General features: G+C 40.0%; 1 protein-coding gene across 3 annotated transcripts in view; it reads right to left on the reverse strand.

Moving 5' to 3' along the window:
- Window positions 1-5375: 5375 nt before the first annotated feature.
- The window catches only part of FAM234A (family with sequence similarity 234 member A), an 82063-nt gene continuing 67100 nt past the window's right edge, over window positions 5376-20338 (reverse strand). For all 3 annotated transcript variants that reach the window (XM_089691659.1, XM_089691665.1, XM_089691673.1), the window contains 3 exons: window positions 19019-19171; window positions 16983-17079; window positions 5376-10621 (listed from right to left, as the gene is read on the reverse strand). In XM_089691659.1, coding sequence (XP_089547785.1) covers window positions 10416-10621; window positions 16983-17079; window positions 19019-19171 — 456 coding nt within the window. In that variant the 3' untranslated portion in view covers window positions 5376-10415. The remainder of the gene's footprint in view (window positions 10622-16982; window positions 17080-19018; window positions 19172-20338) is intronic.

The following is a 20338-nucleotide window of genomic DNA, read 5'->3' on the forward strand; positions in this document are numbered from 1 at the left end:
TAAACTGTTGTGGGTATTTTTTTTTGGGGGGGGGGGCTGTCAGGTTGGCTGTATGTGGTTTCTAACAACAGCCCTGATTAGTATGAGAATGCTGAAAAAAACAGAAGAGGCAGAGACTTGACCCTTAATTGTGCTAATGGATAAATGTTGTTCTACTTTCATCCGCAAGAAGGAAAAGAACATGGCTGACAGAAAAGGCACTTGGGGAACTTCCAAATACTCACACCTTTGAAAATAAGTCTTCCACATACGATAATAAATCTTGCAGAAATTAAATTTAATAGGCACAGTCAGGAAAACAGTGTCTGCAAATCCTTGCTCTTTCAGAACCCAGGTTTAAACAGCCAAGCTGTTGAAGCCAATATCCAAGCAGGGTGGAAGATCAGTTCCTGAGAAAACAGATATGGCAGAGATAACAGGGTGTCAGTTAACAAACCAACAAGGCTGGCATACCACAAGCTTCAAGGCCAATTCAAAACTATTGGAATGACTGTAATGCCTTTCCTTTCAAGCCTTTGAAACAGATGAGGTAGCAGCTTCAGAAGGGAAAAGGCATAGATCAGGGCATAAGGATTCTATGATGCTACCAAAGTGTTCACTACACTCACTGTTGGATCCCTCATACTGAAGACAAATATCTCCAGCTTTTTTTCAAAAGATCTAAAGAACAGGGACAGTAGGATTTTCTTGGTACCGACAAAGACACAGACATTTAAAGGTTAAAACCTCATATTTTTATTTCAGAAAGATATTATATTAAAACAATATTGCTTGTTTAAAAATCCCTCTGAATAGGTCATACGGCAATCACACCAATGGTGCTCTCACATCCACAAGCTGTTATTCCAAAGTAAAGGCGAGACTGTAGTCAGCCAAGAATCCTCCAGCTTCTTGTTGAACCAAGATGTTTCTAGGTCCCTATCCAGCATCCCCCAATGGAAACATACAGTTAGGTCTATATATATTTGGACACAGGCAGAATTTTAGATTTTTTCAGGTATTTACCAAAATATATTCAAGCTATAGTTATATAATTGATATGGGTTGAAAGTGCACACTTTCAGGTTTAATTTGAGGGTATGTATATCAGAAACAATTGAGTACTGACGTGATACTTTTTTTTATTTGCACTAACATACAATTTTGAGGACAAGCTTTCGGGGTATGTCCCCTTCTTCAAGGTCCAGGCAGTACTACTTTACAGAGTTTTAGCAGAATGTTAAAAGAAATGTTAAAAGAATTACAGCTCTTAAGAGCATCCACCCCTCCTTTTTCAAGGGACCAAAAGTAATTGGACAGTTGAATCAAAAGCTGTTTCATGGCCAGGTGTGGGCTATTCCTTTCATTATTTCTTCATCAACTAAGCAGGTAAAAGGTCTGGAGTTGATTATATGTGTGTTATTTGCATTTGGAATCTATTGCTGTGAACCTACATCATGGGTTAAAATTTTGTTACATTCTGAGGAAAGAAGAATGCACTAGTGAGCTCAGCAACATAAAAAGGCATGGATGTCCACGAAAGACAACAGTGGTAGATGATCGCAGGATCCTCTCTATGGTAAAGAAAAGCCCATTCACAACATCCAGACAAGTGAAGTACACTCTCTAGGAGGTGGGCGAATCCTTGTCAAAGTCTACAAGACTTCAAGAGAAGACTTCACAAGAGCAATTACAGAGGGTTCACCACAAAGTGCAAACCATTCATAAGCCTGAAGAATAGAAAAGCCAGATTAGACTTTGACAAAAACATCTAAAAAAGCCAGACCAGTTCTGGAAAAGCATTATTTGGATGGATGAAACTAAGATTAATCTGTACCAGAATGACAGGAAGAAAAAAAGTGTGGAGAAGGCTTGGAACAGCTCATAATCCAAAACACACAATGTCATCTGTAACACATGGTGGAGGCAGTGTGATGGCATGGGCATGCATGGCTTCCAGTGGCACTGGGTCATTGGTGTTTATTGATGATGTGACAGAAGCAGCTGGATGAATTTTGCAGTGTTTAGAGATATACTGTCAGCCCAGATTCAGCCAAATGCAGCAAAGTTTATTGGACGGCGCTTCACAGTACAGATAGACAATGATCCAAAACACACTGCAAAAGCAAACCAGGAGCTTTTGAAGGAAAAGAAGTGGAATATTCTGCAATGGCCCAGTCAATCACTTGATCTCAACCCAACTGAGCATGCATTTCACTTGCTGAAGGCAAGACTAAAACCAGAAAGACCCACAAAGAACAACTGAAGACAGCCTGGCAAAGCATCAGAAAGGAGGAAACCCAGTCTTTGGTAAAGTCCATGGGTTTCAGACTTCAGGCTCTCATTGCCAGTAAAGGATTCTCAACAAAATATTAAAAATGAACATTTTATTTATGGTTATTTTCATTTGTCCAATTACATCTGAGCCCCTGAAAATGGAGGGACTGTGTATAAAAATGGTTGCAGTTCCTAAAATTGTACTTGATATTTATGTTCAGCTCCTTGAATTCAAGCTAAAAGTCTGTGCTTCAAATTAATTTGGATTGTTTCATTTTAATTTATTCTGGTGGCATACAGAGCCAAAAGTATGAAAATTGTGCCTGTGTTCAAATATATATGGACTTAATTGTATGCTTCATGATGGAGAGACTATTCCTCAGGGACAGTTTGCTTAGGAAACCTGCCTGCCAGTTCTCCACCCCAAAAATGTGAAAGAGATGGCTGGAACATGAAGCTCTGCCTAGGACAGGATATTTCCTACTTCTGAACTAAATAAACAGTCAGAAGGGATGTCCAATGAAGCAACCACAGAAAAATCACTTGCATCCCTATGTTGATTGGAAGTTTGGATTCCTCTAGAGACCAACAAGCCTGAACAGCTGGGTGGCCTGGAACTCTGCCCTAACCCAGAAGGCTGGCATCTATTGTGACAAATTTCCAGGAAAGAAGCATGAGCGGATCTAGGTTGTGCTGAGGTGGGCTGTGCCCCTATTGATTTCAGTTGTGCCCCACCAAAGCAAACAGCCCCCCTCCTGCCTCCACCCCAATACACTATGCCCAGTCGCTAACTACTTCTTCCAGGAACGTGACAATGACATTGTCATTAGCAGGATGACAATGGAGGGACTGCCTTAATTGGGTTTAGGGACATTTTGGATGACAATGGAGAGAATGGACAGGAATGGAAATACAGTAATTGAATTTGCAGCTGTAAACAGGATAACAGTGGGGGGGATACACTAATTGAATTTGGGACCTTTTGTGGAGGGGGCGCGTTAATTACAGCTACGGGTCTTTGGCACAGGAGTAGAATACTAATTGGAGGATGCACTTCCTCTAGACACAAGGGATTAATGAGGGAATTAATAGTTGGGGACATTAATGAGAGGATTAAGCAGGAATTAATAATTGGCCAGGCCCCTACACCGTAACAGGCTGGTTATGCTGAAGTCGATCAATAGATCGACTTCAGTACAACCAGTTTGCCCATACATGGATCGAAATTTGTCTATTTCTGGCTGAACCTAACATATTTTGATCTGTCTTTGGCCAGCTTTAGATGCACCCCTTCATTTTATTCTTCGTTCTTGCTGCCTATAATTCAAGAGGGGCTCTTAGGATCCTGATGTAAGGAGGATGGGGACCCTGATGTAAAGGGGGACTCTGGGGGCTCTCCATTAAGGAAGTGACTCTAGGGACTCTGATGTAAGTAGGGTGACTCTAGGGACTTTAATGTCAGGGTGGTTCTGGGGACCCTGAGGTAAGGCTGATGAACCCCAGGGACCCTGATGTTAGGGGGTGACTTTGGGGACCCTGATGTAAGGGGGATCACTCTGGGGGGGATTACTCTAAGCACCTGACATAACGGAGGTGACTCTAGGGACCCTAATATTAGGGGGGCTTTGAGGACCCTGAGGTAAGGCTGAGGAACCCCAGGGACCCTCATGTTAGGGGGGAGTGACTCTGGGGACCCTAATGTAAGGGGGGGGTTACTCTGGAGATCCTGATGTAAGCAATGGGGGAAGGGGGGCTCTGGAGTCCATGAGGTAAGGATGAGGAACCCCAGGGACCTTGATGTTAGGTGGGTTACTCTGGTGACCCTGATGTTAGGGGGTGATCGTAGGGACCCTGATGTAAGGGGGATTACTCTGGGGACCTTGAGGTTTGGGGGATGGGGACTCTTGAGAGGAGGAGGAGGAATTCTATTGGTGATTCTTGATGTAAGGGGGAATCTGATGTGAACAGGTGGGTTCAACCTGATGGTGTACTCTATATGTTATTTTGTATGTTACTCCGTGCATTCTATACATCAAGTTTTACATTTACAACAAGCTCCTCCTAGGCAAAATCGGTGCTCTGTGTCATCTACTACTGACCCCTGAACTCTGCCTCGCTTACCACTGACCCCTGAACTTTCCCCTACAAACTGATGACCCTATCCTTTGCCCCTGCTAACCCCCTGTACACTGCCCTGCTGACCTCGCATCCTCTGCCCCACTGATGTTTTTTTACTGCACCCCCAGATTAGACAGACTAGATCAGCCCTGGAAAAAAGCATAATATCTGACCACCTAGCCCAGACAAAGGTTGGAATTGTCCCACACCTTCAGGATATTTCTTTTTAAAGATCTGGAGTGGAATTCAGAAACTTGAACTTCTTTGAAGATGGATACCATCAATTCCACCACTCACATACAGCTCTGCAAGGAAAATTGATGAATGATCAAAACTGCCAAATTTGACCCAGCGGTTTCTTCAACTTCTCTTGGGAAAGGAAGAGCTTGGCTTGAGGGGTATCAAAGAGCAATGGTAGAATCAGATATGACTTTTCAATGTGAAGTCCTCCAAGCTATGCAATCCCGAGGACGGGAACCCTTGTACATTTGGTACAACCGTATACCTGCTAACATCTTAGGGGATCCTACATAGCCCAGGGGATGGAACTCTTGTACGTATTTTTACCAGCAACAACATTTTTGGCTGTGTTTGTCCTCATAAGGTTTGTACATCTATTATGGTGGGTGATACATAAAGATTGTTTTGCACTCCTTTTTCACCACTTTGGTCATTATAGGTATTTTGTTTCTCTTCAGAGTATACAACATCACCCCATATACTTGCACCTCCAATCTTAATTTCCTATGTGAGCCCTTAACGATCACTCTTTTGTTGGTTAGTCTGCTCACTGTTAGATGAGTGGATTTCTAATACTGTAACCTTTGGTCTTTATTTGCTCTCCCTTTTGGACTCTATCACTTCCCTCCAATCTTTTTACTTACCTTATAGTATTGGTCCCTACATTGTGTTAAATTCCCAAGGCAAATATACTTACATATATTTGCACATACGTGTTCAAAATAATAGCAGTGTGTTGAAAAAATGAATAAAGCTCAAAATCCTTCTAATAGCTTTTATTTCCATACACACAAATGCATTGGGAACACTACACATTCTATTCCAAATCAAAAAATGAAGAAAAATATAAAATTTGTGTTGTTCCTCTAAAAAAAATGAAGAAAAGTGATTAGACTGTTCAAAAAAAATAGCAGTGTTTGTATTCTTCTTTACAAACTCAAACATTCACTATATAAACTGAAAAATGTTTGAAGATTTTGCTTTCCTATGAATCACTTAATATTTAGTTGTATAAGCACTGTTTCTGAGAACTGCTGTACATCTGTTTTGCATGGAGTCAACAAACTTCTGGCACCTGTGAACAGGTATTCCAGCCCAGGATGATTGGACTACATTCCACAGTTCTTCTCTATTTCTTGGTTTTGCCTCAGAAACTGCATTTTTTGTGTCACCCCACAAGTTTTCTACTGGATTAAGATCCGGGGATTGGGCTGGCCACTCCATAACGTCAATCTTGTTGGTCTGGAACCAAGATGTTGCACGTTTACTGGTGTGTTTGGGGTCGTTGTCTTGTTGGAACACCCAAGGGCATTTCCTCTACAGCATAAGGCAGCATGACCTCTTCAAGTATTCTGATGTATTCAAACTGATTCATGGTCCCTGGTATGCGATAAATAGGCCCAACACTGTAGTATGAGAAACATCCCCATATCATGATGCTTACGCAACCATGCTTCACTGTCTTCACAGTGTACTGTGGCTTGAATTCAGTGTTTGGGGGTCGTCTGACAAACTGTCTACGGCCACTAGACCCAAAAAGAACAATCTTACTTTCATCAGTCCACAAAATGTTGCACCATTTCTCTTTAGGCCAGTCAATGTGCTCTTTGGCAAAATTGTAACCTCTTCAGCACGTCTTTTTTTCAACAGTGGGACTTTGCGGGGGCTTCTTGCAGATAGCTTGGCTTCACATAGGCGTCTTCTAATTGTAACAGTACTCACAGGTAACTTTAGACCTTCTTTGATCTTCCTGGAGCTGATTGTTGGCTGAGTCCTTGCCATTTTGGCTATTCTTCTATCCATTCGAATGGTAGTTTTTCGCTTTCTTCAACATCTTTCAGGTTTTGGTTGCCATTTTAAAGCATTTGCGATCATTTTAGCTGAGCAGTCTATAATTTTCTGCACTTCTTTATGTTTTCCCCTCTCCAATCAACTTTTTAATCAAGGTACGCTGTTCTTCTGAACAATGTCTGGAACGACCCAATTGTATTTACTATTGTATTTTTTTACACAATTTGATTGCTTATAGCAAATAATTTCTTTGCTATAAGCAAGCATTTAACTGAATAAAAATCGATTCATTCAGGTTTTTTTGTTGTGATTAGCTGTGATTGGCTACGGCTAATCACATGACACAGATGGGCTGTGAATGGCCCAGCCTGTGATCACTGTGACCATTCACAGCTAGACACACTTTTATACAATGGATGGCATGAAAGGAAGCCATCCACTGTAAACAACTGTCATGTGACCTGTTGACAACATAAAAAAAATGAGGGAACCACATGCCATCAAGAAAAACAGTAATAACCTGAGATATGCTCAACCCCTTCACTTTAAACCTAACAAGGGCTCTATCCTCTTCCTCCACTCTGTCCAAATTAAACATCTTCTCTGAAGTTAGGTGTTAAAGGGACATCACTGGAAAAAAAAAATCAAAATAAACACTCAGTTGGCCTGTATTTATCTCATTCCTGAATTAATGTCTTTATGTGACCAACTGCATTTCATATGCATTTATATCACACAACTGTAAATTTAAAACCACAATGCTCTATTCTGGATTTTCAGAACAACCTACAGTTTACTCATTTTTTTATTAGCCATTTTCTTTAACATAACAAAAGGCACATAATGAGTTTCAAGATTGTTTTAAATTAACATATAAATAATAATTATTAACCGATTTGTAGCACTGTACTGGACACACTTTTAAATTCATAAAATGCTTCAATTAGGAGGTAATCAAAAATCTAAAAACAGGTACAATCAGTTCTCTACATGGGGTATCTGGTTGAAAGCTGAGGCAATTCATATATCAAACAAATGTTCAAAAGATCATAAATGAATGCATACATTTTTCAGCATTACAGTCATTCATCCTAATGAATATATCTACCACCCACAGGCATGTATGAACTGCAAGTCAAATTGCTGTATGTCTGCTTTGCAAAGTATACTTTTCCTGCTCAGTTTCCCTATGTTTATAGAGCAGGTAGTCCACCTCTGCAACTTGAATGTTGTCACTTTTTTTTTGCAGCTATTATATTTTAAAACCTGGAGTTAGGCTTTAATACATAAAACATAAAAAAAAAGGTCACTTCAATCAATGTAAACAACAATCTCGAGATCCATCAATTATCTCCTGAAAAGATTGATTACAAAGATAAACATGTAACTTTGGTAAAATACAAAGATATAATCAACTTTGTTCAATTTCCTTTACTTCCAAAACAAGACATGGAAATGGAGTGTGTTGACACAAAATTGCCATCCAGGTGATTTATACATTACCTTGCACACAAAGTAGCTGAGTATCAGGGTTATCTATGCCCTTTTACTGGAAAGGGCTTGAAAAATGATCTGCACTTTGTAAATCAAGGAGCAAAGTGCATGTCAGTGCTCAAACTGGGGCCAAAGAAAGAAAACTAAACTAAAATGCACATTCAATCCTGAACTAAATGCGTCATTTCTTCATACAACAGGTAGATTTTCTAAACTACTTACAGAGAGGAGGTCAGTAAATTTCTATGCTTTGTTTCATTACACAAAGTACAAAGACATTTTATACTAAAAAGGTAGTGTGCAGGCTAAGAAATGACACATTCAAGGATATCTAAACACCCAAGAAAAAAAAACCTAACATGTTGCAGTACTAAGATGTGATAGCTGCATGATTTTTTTTTTTTTTGGCAGCATAAGTGCATTTTCTGTAAATACAGAAAATTGCTTCTCAAACACTCATCAGCGTTCCCAGCTAGATTCTGTTATTTACAGAACACATCCTCCATTATAAACGGAGATAAGAAGAGGAGGCAGTGTTTGTGGTACAAAACAAAATGTATAAAACCAATGCAGCCACTGCAGGTAAACTGCAATATATTACATTTTTTATTTTAGGGATACATACGGTTTAATGGGATGTGCTTACATGCCTTATCATTGTTCATAAAATATCTAAAGGATACTCAGCTTAAGTGGCGTCTGCTATGATGCTAAATATGTGGCTCTAAAGCCAATTGTCAACTCGTGAACCAAAGCTAGTTCCAGGCAGCAAAGCTGAACTTACTGTGTTTTAGTGCAAGGCAAAAATTAGTTTCAACCAGAAAACATATGTGCATGTATTTTGCTTCATCAGTCCCTTTAAAAAGGTAGCATTACCTTATTAACTGCATAGCTTATTAATTTTAATTCTATGTTCTGCAGCTACTTTCTATTGCGGTTGCCCACACATCGATACCATATTACACGTACCCCTGTTCACAGGTGTCCACCAGTTAAACAAAACTAGAACTTAAAATACCAGTTACTGGTATGGTGGTTTTCAAGTCTTTTTCAAGTTATTTGTAAAGAAAAAATAAATATAAATATGTTTAGAAGTCATCAAACTACACACAGTAATGTGCAAAACTTCAGTTATCAAGTACAGTTGATGCAGGAACAATTTTTACTGAAATTTTGAAAATTAAAGCGAATATGGCACCGAATCTAAGTTTACTGTGCATTCCTGTCTCATCAGTCCAAAAAGAAACCGTTGGTAGCGGAGTTTACAGGTGCTGTGCAGAGACATCTGATTTCAGCAGACAAGGTACATGGGACCTGTCCTAAATGGCAGCTGATAATAAAGCCAAACATCTTTGTACACTGCAGCTTTGTGCAATGTAGGCTTCAAAAACCATACTACTGGCCAACAGACACATTCACCAGCCACTTTATTAGGTACACCTTGCTAGTGCCAAGACAATATCCCCAACACCATTGCACCACCACCTGCCTAAACCATTGATAAAAGGATGGATCCATACTTTCATGTTGTTTATGCCAAGTTCTGATCCTACTATCTAGATGTCGCACCAACCAGTCTGCCCATTCTCTTCTGACATCAACAAGGCATTTTCAGGTGTACCTAATAAAAGGGACCGGTGAGTGTATATACACAAACACACACACTATATACACCTATACTGTATATAAGCATGCTATACATTATTGCCGAACAACTTTGTCATCCAGCTGGCATAGAGTATATCAACAAAAAAATTATCTGATGTCTATTGTTAGCGAACGACTAAACATACAATAGATAGGCATTTGGGAATGCAGAGCAATCTGCCCTTTATTTGTATTCTAAAGCTGGGTATACGCATATCAAAATAGGAAGCCCCATATTTTATCAGTGAACACAAGGCTTGCTCTGATGGGCTGATGTAGAGAGGTGGGTCTATGATGTTGCATGCTCCAACAGAGGAAGCCTTGTATTCACTGATAAAATGCAATGCTTCCTGTGAATGGTGGAGCAGCACTCAGCCTAAATTGATTTAATGCCGGGAAGTCCATGTACCACTGCTGGACACAGAGCTGCATACTGTATCCTTGCCCTGGGTACTGATAACCCTGTCCTGGTACTGTTAGCAACGGCAAGCCTATATATTGTTCACACAATGACTTCCATGACAGACAGACCCAACATAAACCAGCACAGTTTTCTAGGTAGCTTATTACCCTACAGCTTACTAACTGCACATATTCTTCAGTGTATCTGTACCACTCCATTGAGTAATCACTGCAAATAAAATGACCAGATTATTTACAAAATTACAGATAGATATGTTTCAGTTTCCAAAACCATATTTGAGAAAGCTTGGAGTATCCTAAAAGATTGATTCATCTTTTTTAGATTCTGTGGGCATTCAGATTTGTTCTTTCACCAAAATAGTTCTTGCATTATTTTTAATAAATGTGGTTATCCTTAAAGTAAGTAGCATGGCATTTAGTGTTCATTCTGAAATAGTTCCTTTCCACTAGTGGCTGGAATATCTCATCCTGGAGAAATAGCTCTTTATCTCTTCAGTGTCGACCTCTTCAGTCCCAAGCCCAATCACTGTTGCATTACTGATATCCTCCTTTAATCTCCTCTTAGATACAGTCAGATTGCCTGGGTTTTCCATCATTTGAGGTCCTGTGATCAGAACATAGCAGGCATGCCGGCTGCGTTCAAACAAAGCCACTTTCAAAACAAAAGTAAAAAAAAAAATATCATTCATTGATAAACAGTAACAAAAAGCAAAACGAAAACTTAACAAGTGTTAAAAACGAACTTCCCGCAACTCCTGTCACTTTTGAAATTTGTGCAGCTATGCTCGGCTCTGCCAGCACATCCACATAATTGATACACAGAAATCTGCAAATGAATAAACGCTAAGCCCTGTCAGCTGCCTACTCCAAGGAACACGATTGTGGTAGTCATCCATTGGCACTTCCTTCAGCTCTAAAAATGGAAGTCTGCACAGTGGTATGGACAGGGAACTGGAGGAAGAATCTGCAGGAGCCTGGCACTGCACCCATGATCCATTGATCTGATTTGCAAAAAAAAAATAATTGCATTTTTTTTGTAAAAGGTGGACTTAGCCTTTAGCACAATACAATCAAAAAAACAATATGAGTTACAGCCATTGCCAATGCACACAGCCATTTCTACTTCTCATCAATGCTTCCTTGCTGCCTTAACCCTTTCCTCTCATCTCCTTAGAATAGGCCTATTTACAACACGCCAGATCAGTAAACCTTTACAGCAGCTTCATTTTTCCTAATCTTTGGTAATGGTTATGTAAGCAACCATGAATGTTTATGACATTGGTGCTCGGGAACCTGTCATACAAATGACTGTAAAAGTTGTTAAAAAACCAAGATCAATATCTTTCTCATGAAATAGAATGGAGCAACAAGGCAGTGGCTGCTATACTCTGACATAGATAAGTATCCAAACTAGGTAGAGGAAGTTTGTATAGGCAATCCTCTCATGTACTGTAACCTCAAACTGAGCCCTTAGAGTAAATGTCTTCAAATGGAGAATAAGGCGTCACAAGATTTTTACAGTCCAGAAATAAAGTTATTAGATTCAGGTCCTTTTAAAACGCCAAGAAAATTAGGGTTCAAATTCAAAATATCAACCAAACCACTCTCTTCGATCCTCCCAAGACCTTTTTCTCTCTACTTCCCGTGTCACCTCCTCCCATGCTCACTTCCAGGACTTCCCCATCCTATGAAACTCTCTACCCCAACCTGTCCAGCTGTCTCCTAATCTATTCACCTTTAGACGATCTCTGAAAACCTCTCTTTTTAAAGAAGTTTTTCTTAACATACTGTTATCAGTGCAGTACGGGATCATCATATGACTGGTGTGGCGGTGATCAGGGACACTGACTGATGAAAGTAAGTAAAAAAAACAAAAACAAGCAAACAATATTTTTTTTAATTACATTTTTTTAACATTTGGGGTTTTTTAACTTTTTTTTACAATTTTTTTTAACATCCTGTCATCAGAGTAGCTCAGTGTTACCATAGTGACACTGAACTACTCTGGGGGGTGGGGTAAACCGGGATTTTTTTTTTTACACTGTTTTTGCTTATACAGATCACGGTATAAGAAATAGTTGTAGTTGGTTTAACCATTAACATCTTGCTTTTGGATGTGATCATGATTGGCTACAGCTTATCACATGGTACAGGTAGCCAGGTACCATATGAATGCTCTGGGCCAAACACAGATTACAACCGTAAGCAAGCTGTTGATGGATGGAAGGCCATTCATGACAGGTTGTTTATACTGTTATCATGTGATCGCTATGACCAATCATAGCGATCACATGTTACCCAGTTACTGATTAGCAGTAATTGTAAGCCACATGCATGATGATGTACATATACATGACTGTGCCTGCACGTGGTTAAAAGAAGGATCCCATCTGAGTACATCTGTTTGAAGGTGAGAGCACACTTTTGAGGGATTTGGTGGAGGTGTCATGTGGATTCATTATTGAACTATCACTATTAATTTATTGTGAATTTTCACCATTTGGTACGGACATTTCTGACTGAGGACATTGTCACTAAAATTCAAAATATCACTATCATCAGTTTATCATTGAAAAGTTATTTATTGAGTTACAGAAACAGTTTTTTTTTCTTTTGACATATAGATTTTACATGAATAAAAGCTGAGCATTGTAAACTCTCCTGTCAGTGGTAAATGGTTTGTCTCAACCCTCTAAATACTACATCTGCAGGAGAGCTTGTTGTTTTAAAAAAACAGACTTACTGGCTAGATAACCAGATAAAAATAAACCCTTCTAAAGAAAACGAATGCAGCTATCATAGCTAAGAACGGGTTAGCTGCAATGTGATAAAATTTGCTTTTGGGTTTAATACTACTTTAAGGCCAAATTCTAGTCCCCAATGTAGGATGGTCAGAATATGAGGCACAGTGTAATTTCGGGGGATGGAGAGCCTGTGTTCACGCCATGCAAAATACAATTTCCAGGTACTGTATCTCATTTGTGAAGTTGCTTTTCTGGCTCTGAGCAAGATAGAGCAGGGGGCCTTGAAAGAGCAGGACCTGGCATGTTTGGAAGAGGCCAGGGGTCACCTCCCTCAATTTTGAGTATGTCTGTCTGCCAAGTTCTTCTGGGCCAGTTTGGTGAAATGAGAATAATGGATTTTTTATTTTCCTAGCAATCGAGGAAGGATCCACACTGGCAAATGTTACTTGGAAGACAGTGTTAACTAACCTGGAGGAGGAGCCAGAGGTGATGAGAATGGCCTCTCTTACACTTTTGGCACAGGACCCCTGGTAAAGCGAACAGGTGGCATTGGCACAGAGTGGCACGAGTGACTTGTTATTCTTGCCAGCAGCTGGTACAGGTAGACAGGTGTATCTAAACCAGACAGCACTGAATAGCTTTCCGACAGTAGATAGACTAGAGACTGGACACAGGGATGTACACAAAACAGCATTAGCCACGTGTAGATGATCAGTTTAGATAGCCTGCTCGGTGCCAGAATTAGTAACAGGTTCACACATTAGTCCTGGCAATAGAAGTAACCTGCTATTGAACTTGCAGGACAGGATGTCCACATCTGAAGTCCTCCATTTCTGGCATATCAAGATGAAGGGACTACTTTTGACAGCTGAGGAAATCTGCCTGCCAATTGTCCACTCCACAAAATGTGAACAGCAGAATGCGCTACACAATGGTACTCAGTCTTGAAGAAAATGTCTGATTTTCTCATGGACAGTTTGACTCCTGGTACCCTTTGATGATTGATATAGGTCACTGCTGGAGCATTGTCTGACTGCACCCTTATTGGGTGCTCTTGGAGAAGGGGGTACAGTGATGGAAAGCTAGTTTTTATTGCTCTGCAATCCAGGATTTGATAGGGAAATTTGCTTCCCTTGGGGGTCCAGGTTCTGTGAACTGTGATAATTTGGAACATTCTCCCCTAGCCTGTGAGGCTGTCATCTGTTGTTATAACCTTCAATGAGCATGGAAGAAATGGCTTCCTCCTTTCTAAGGTTGGGTTGTAAATCCACCAAAATACAGAGTTCCTTGCTTGACTGAAGACTAGGAAGATCGAAAGAGAGTGTGTTCCAGGCAAACAGAATGTTATGCAGAAGAGGCCTTCAGTGGAGCAGAGTGAAAGGAGCATCCTCAAATGAGGCTGCCATAAGGCTCAGGACTGTAAAGGACATTATCACAGGGGAATGTCCATTTGAACTTAAGGTTTGAGCATGAGATTGAGCAGGAGAGGCAAGTTTGTTTGCTGAAAGAAAAACCATTGCCTGGGCTGTGTTTAGGCTTAAGTATTCTTGGTGAGAGGTAGACTGGACAGCAAACGTTTGAAAACTGATTACCCAGCCGAAGGCCTGAAGCATCTGGATAGCTGTTTGGACATCTGCAGATAGTTTTCATGGGGATGAATCCTTCAGAAGAAAGCAGACTTAGTACCCTATGACCAGGATTCCCCAAAGTTTTTAGAAGGACGAGTAGGGGTGCAAGCACCTTTGTAAATACTCTGAAGACCAAGAATAGGCTGAATGGCAGTGCAACAAATCAGAAAGCACTGGTGAAACAAATAAATGGAAATGTGCAGGTAGGCATATCTACTAATACAAAGATCTTGTCTCAGAAAGGCAATTACTGACCTTGCTTATTTCATGCAAAACTTTGAAAAAAGCAAGTACTTATTTAGTGGTTTTAAGTCAAGGAAGAATTTGACACTATGAACATGGCTGAACAGAATCCATTTAACCTGCTATCTATAGGGACTGGAATGACCACTAGCTGGGACAAGAAATAGTTCAGATTGCAGTAATAGCTGGTTACAGAGCTTTCTCAATCAACGTTAACTATTTTTAACCATTATGTTGCTATCATTAGTAAATGGATGGGAAAGTATTGTATGTGATAATATAGCATATATGTACTTGGTTTAATTTTTTTTTATATTTCTTCAGTTACCTGGTTTCCAGGCCTAGTCAAATTATGTCATACATCCCATGAGTCTGCAGGAGGGGAGAAAGGGTTTTCTCAGCTAAGTACACCCTCCTGTATGCATACCTGGGCCAGGGGGAAATGGATTCCAGGAAGTAAATGCTACAAGAATCATCTTCCCTTACTCAAAATGGCTAAGACCAGAAAAATGCTAGCGAGTGTGTTTCAAAGTTATTTCTCAGCAGCTTTCAGGCTTTGTTGAGGCAGTGAGAGATTAGACATAGACAGCAAGTCTTGGGAACGAGCCAGCACGAGAAAGTGCCTATGGGGGCACTCCGTGAAAAGGAGGAGCCAGGAGCGCCAGTAAGGAACCCAAGAAGAGGAGGTTCGGGGCCACTTTGTGCAGTTCCATTGCTCAGATCAAGCAAGTATAAACCTTATTAAAAAACCCTTTTACCAAAAGAGGCATAGCAAGACAAAGACTCAAGTGTGCCAAGGCTATTGTGCACAGCAGAAGTGAGCATGTCTACACAGGCAAGCGTTTTAAGTGAAACCGGTGTATCGGGTATATAAGAGCGTGGGGGTGAGAAGTCTTCTGCAGCCTGTAGCAATTTCTTTCTTTTTTCACTTATGACTCAGGAAAAGAGCCTGAGCACTTTTTTTTAGCTCTGGACAGGAATGGCTGTATTAAGGTGATTAACTCTCTGAGAAAGTCTGACATAGTTGAAGAAATCTGCCTTGTTCAGAAAGGCTGCATGTTGAATGATAGAGATAGAATTAGCTTTGGATACAGAGATTGGTGCTAAAATAGGGTCCTGCTCTGCTGAAGGGAAGCACTGTCACTTTTAGTGACTTCAGTGTTTTCAGAAATTTCAGCAGATCGAGTGTTTGCCTGAATTTTTTTGCCATGGTCCACCCGTGCCTAGTTTCTGCCATTACTGTCAATGAGGGTATTCCCCTGTGGGGTTTTCAGAGTATGGTGAAGAAATTCAGTAATCGTGACTGCAGAAAGATGCACAGAAACCCAGGTGTTGAGCGTCCTGTAGTGAAGTTTTTGCTGCAAAAACCATATAAAGGCTCTCTGCAGAAGTAGTGGTCAGTACGACCTGTGGTGTGATGTAACATCTAGCCATCCACCAGAAACTAAGCTCTTAATGGGGCAAATCTTACCCCCAATTCTGAAAGTTTAAACACTCGATAAGTGAATAAACTCAAACACATTCCCAGTTTCAAGGAATGTAGATATTAATTCTCATACTTGCTAGCCTGTAAGGGATACAGTATTGGTCTGATTACAGGATGAACCTATCTTATATGCCAATTGACCTTGGCCCTTATATGGGTCTAGGTTTTGTCTGTCAAGGTGAGCATACCTCTGGAGGGGTCTTCAGGGTCTGGGAGTAATAGGAACGGCTCTTGAACTGTTCATCACTCTGTTGCTAACTGCATGCGTTGCACTCAGTGCCAAAGTTTGTGACCAAGCAGGACCCAGTGCCTCAAGCAACATTACAGGACATCCCCACAGCGTGGGGTCCGGTTATGGTTTCCAATGTATTACTAAGGTTACACTGATCCAGATTGCATGGCTTCTAATGTTATAGTAGAATGCAGTGAAGAATTGATTGAGGAATCCAAAATAAAAAAAAATAGTGGTGCATAGAAAGACTTCTTCATCAGGGAAAACAAATCCATCACTTAAGGACACTAGCAATAAACTAAGGTTTCACAGAATGGGAAAGGGTTATAGGAGTACAGGAGGTTAAGCGCATTATACTGCATTTATACTAAGTGTTTGACATTGTGCCAGGTCTGTGTTTTCCTTCTACTACTATATCTTTTCTTTAGTGTCTCTATTCAGTATCACATTTTAAAAACGGAAAGTTTCTAGTATGCAGAGCATTTCTTGTATGTGCACACCTACTTGGCAATATTCTCACATTGCCAATGTCTAATACTGTATATATAAAAATGTTGGAGCTCTCAGGCATGAGAGCTCTGCACTATATCAGACAGCAATTTCTTTTATGCTTTTGTTGTTGAGCAAATCATCGCATCTTCATTACTCATATATTGTAAAGAAGCAAGATTTAAACTTACCACCAAATATGATAACATTTTCAGTATGACTACTTAGATGCATAAGTACTTTTGGCTGGGATGGGTGAAACATATACAGGTTTTCTTTCAGCTCCATCTACAATGAAGGGCAGATTTTATTTTGGTGTTATCTGAGTTTCTAAATATTTGTGCAATATATTCATTAAATATTTAATGATTACGTTTGTAAAAAATGCACTGTTATTTTAAATAAAGCAAAATGAAATCCCTGTAGAACAAGTTATTTTGCATATGCAATTAAAACAAGAAGACTACAGCTTTACTAACTACTTCACTGCACGCTTTAAACAGTAAAAGTGGTGCTGCTGCTTACAGAATCTAGGAAAAGACAAATTAGCTGTAAAGTGAATTATATCAAACATGTTGTATATCCAACTGTGGAAAAAACATTTAATACATGCAGAAAAAGGCTTTTGTCATTTTCAGTGAAAATTCTATAAACCATCCAAAACCTTCACATTTAAAGCTGGAGTACATTCAAGCACATATTTACCTGCCAAAGGGTTACCCTGTCAGACAGAACAGCCTGATTATCAATTACCACTGTAGCAGAAGCAAAACTTCTACATCATAAACAGCAGCTAGTATCAAAGTTCAAAGTATAAGAACACCAATAAACATGAATAAAAAGTCCACATAGTGCTATTAAAGTACTGTTTAAATAAGTGAAACTGAGAAAATAGTCTGGCAGGAAGATGCTGTGGTCGAAAGTGTCATCTTTTTTCCTACAGTTTACATTTAGGTGGGTGGGGGACTACTATGAGGGGTATTCAAGTCAAACTGGGACTTATGAGTTTGTATATTAAAAGAACAAATTTCAAGGAGTGGATACCGCATTTATTTTTCAACATACTCCCCTGCTACATTTATACACTTATTCAAGCTTTTAACTAATGTCTGGAAAGCTGTGGCATTAAAAGATTTGTTAGTACACCTGAACCATCCTAGGACAGCCTGCTTCACTTTGTCATCATTGTATTTACCGGTCCCAGAGAAAGATTCATCTTTTGTGCAATTTATGCATCGATTATCCAGGATAAGGCATTCCACTCGCTGAATGTTCACAGAAATGACTGCTGTAGGCTGGGAACCACCACAGCTGGGAACATCACTGATGGATGTACGGCCATCTCTGAAACTTTTACACCATTTCAGTGTCTTACTGTGGCCGAGCTTGAAAGTCTTCTCTAGATATCAGTGGGTTTTACGCCTTCTTTCACAAGAAACTTCATCACCGCACGCTGTTTCATGCACCCACTTAAGACTATTGTCCGCCATCTTGATTAATGATCTCTGGACTGCTCCACGACATGTGCGCCAAATATCAGTAATAGGACACACTTGCCATTTACTACTGTGTGTAGTACCGCCACACTAGCATCCCTTTTTATACCCGCAAAATTAAAAGTCCCGGTTTGACTTGAATTCCCCTCGTACAAAGTGGTCCCTTACTTTTTGCTGGAAGATCTGTAGTAAGGAAGTGAAAGGCATAAAGGAGCAGCATCGGGAAGGACTAAGAGCAGAGAGAGGAACCGAAAAACAGTGCAGAGGGAAAAAATTTAGTGAGACTTGAACACGGTTATCTGTCAAGCTCTTCCCATAAAAGGAGTTAAGATAGTAATCAAGGTAATATTCAGAGCAGAACATGGACCAAAACCTCTGTCAGTGATGTTCAAGCAGCTAAATGGTGATGTCAATACACTAGAAGAGTAGGAGTAAAAAGCCATTAAAAGGAAACAATATCAAAGTAGATCTCTGGATAAGAAAAAACCGACATGGGCAAGCAGCAATCAACAAGAAAAGGCAAATAGATGTAAAAATGAGCAGACCAGTAACACAAGCATCCTTTAAGCTAAAAGCACAGGACTAAAGCAACCTTCAGCATATGGCAATTACTGACAAGTTGTAAAAGGACAGATAGTTACACTATGGCTAGAGTTCAGGTGACAAAAACAATATCACAATTTTACACATATAGTGTGATGGTGAGCAAAATTAAACTGGTATAAACTCACAGTGTTATTAGAATCAGTTGAATATTCTCCCCAGAAAAGGAAAGTGGAGCGGTGGTCGCCTGTATTCAATACACCAGGATTTTGTCTGACAGTTCCTACATTCATTTCAATTTCCCATTGCAGAGTCCCACTTTTGCTATCTATAATAATAACCTGCAAAAAAAATGATGTAAAGTTTACTATTTAAAAAGATCGATAAAAAGAAAATACAAAAAGGTATATCTGCAAAATCATAGGGATTAGAAGGTCATCAAGGCCTTATGCACACAGACGTGTGGATGCTTGGGGAGCTGCATACAGCCATCAATACAAGAGAATGACTGTACGTCGCCCTACTTGTGTAAACACTGAGTGCTTTTGCATTTGCATTTACCTGCACATGCACGTGCAGAGGTTTTCCCCAAATGTGACACTTCTGGATCTGGGGAAAAATGCCAAACAAGCATGCACGGGTAAATGCAAATGCAGAAATGTTCAGCGTTTACATGAACATGGCTGCGTACTGCCATTTACTTGTATTGGCAGCTTTATGCAGCACCCCAAGGTGTAGAAAAGTGCTGAGAATTTTACACTAGCAGACTTGCAGACACTAGACACCTTCTAAACATGAGACCTAACAAAGCTAACTAAATGTTTCAAGTACTATCCTGTAAACCTAAATGTAAAAACATTTATGACTAGTTGACATTGTAAGCCAAGTGAGCAAAATAATCCACATTGTAAAGAATATTCCCAACCCTATTTTGTCACATTATGCTTGGAAAAAGACTTACACCCCAGTCACATCGGGTGTGAATTGGCATGCGATTTGCATGCCATGCGACTTGCAAATCGTATGCTGAGTTGCACCCTATTGTCCGCTATTAGAGTGGTCATATCGGTGTGGTTTCCGACTTGGTTGGAGCCGCACCGATTTTTAAAGTAGTGCATGCACTACTTTTGTTGTGATTTGCATAAACATCTGTGTCAGATGTCTTGCAAATCGCAACTGGAATCGGCTTTGATGTGACCGGGGGCGTAACAATAGTCCGCTTTAAAAATGATAACATTTTGAAGGTTTCTGTTTGAAAGACTGTTGTAATGTCAATGTATACATTTCAGTTAACTGCAGACCGTTTTAGACAGTCCTCCTCGGCAGCAAGCAAAATGCAAACATTTCTATCAAAGGAACAGTAGGCTCAATTAAAAAAGTTTTAAGGCCCCTTTTCATATAGGGTGGATTCCGTTTTAATCAGCACGGGATCTGCTCACACATCTCTTGCTGATTGGAGCAGAGTGGGCGGATGACACATCCATATCCATTCAGTTTCTGCAGAGTGG

This window comes from Staurois parvus, unplaced genomic scaffold (assembly GCF_062004578.1).
Source record: "Staurois parvus isolate SC_StPar_1 unplaced genomic scaffold, SC_StPar_1.0 ptg000022l, whole genome shotgun sequence".
Taxonomy (NCBI): Eukaryota; Metazoa; Chordata; class Amphibia; order Anura; family Ranidae; genus Staurois; species Staurois parvus.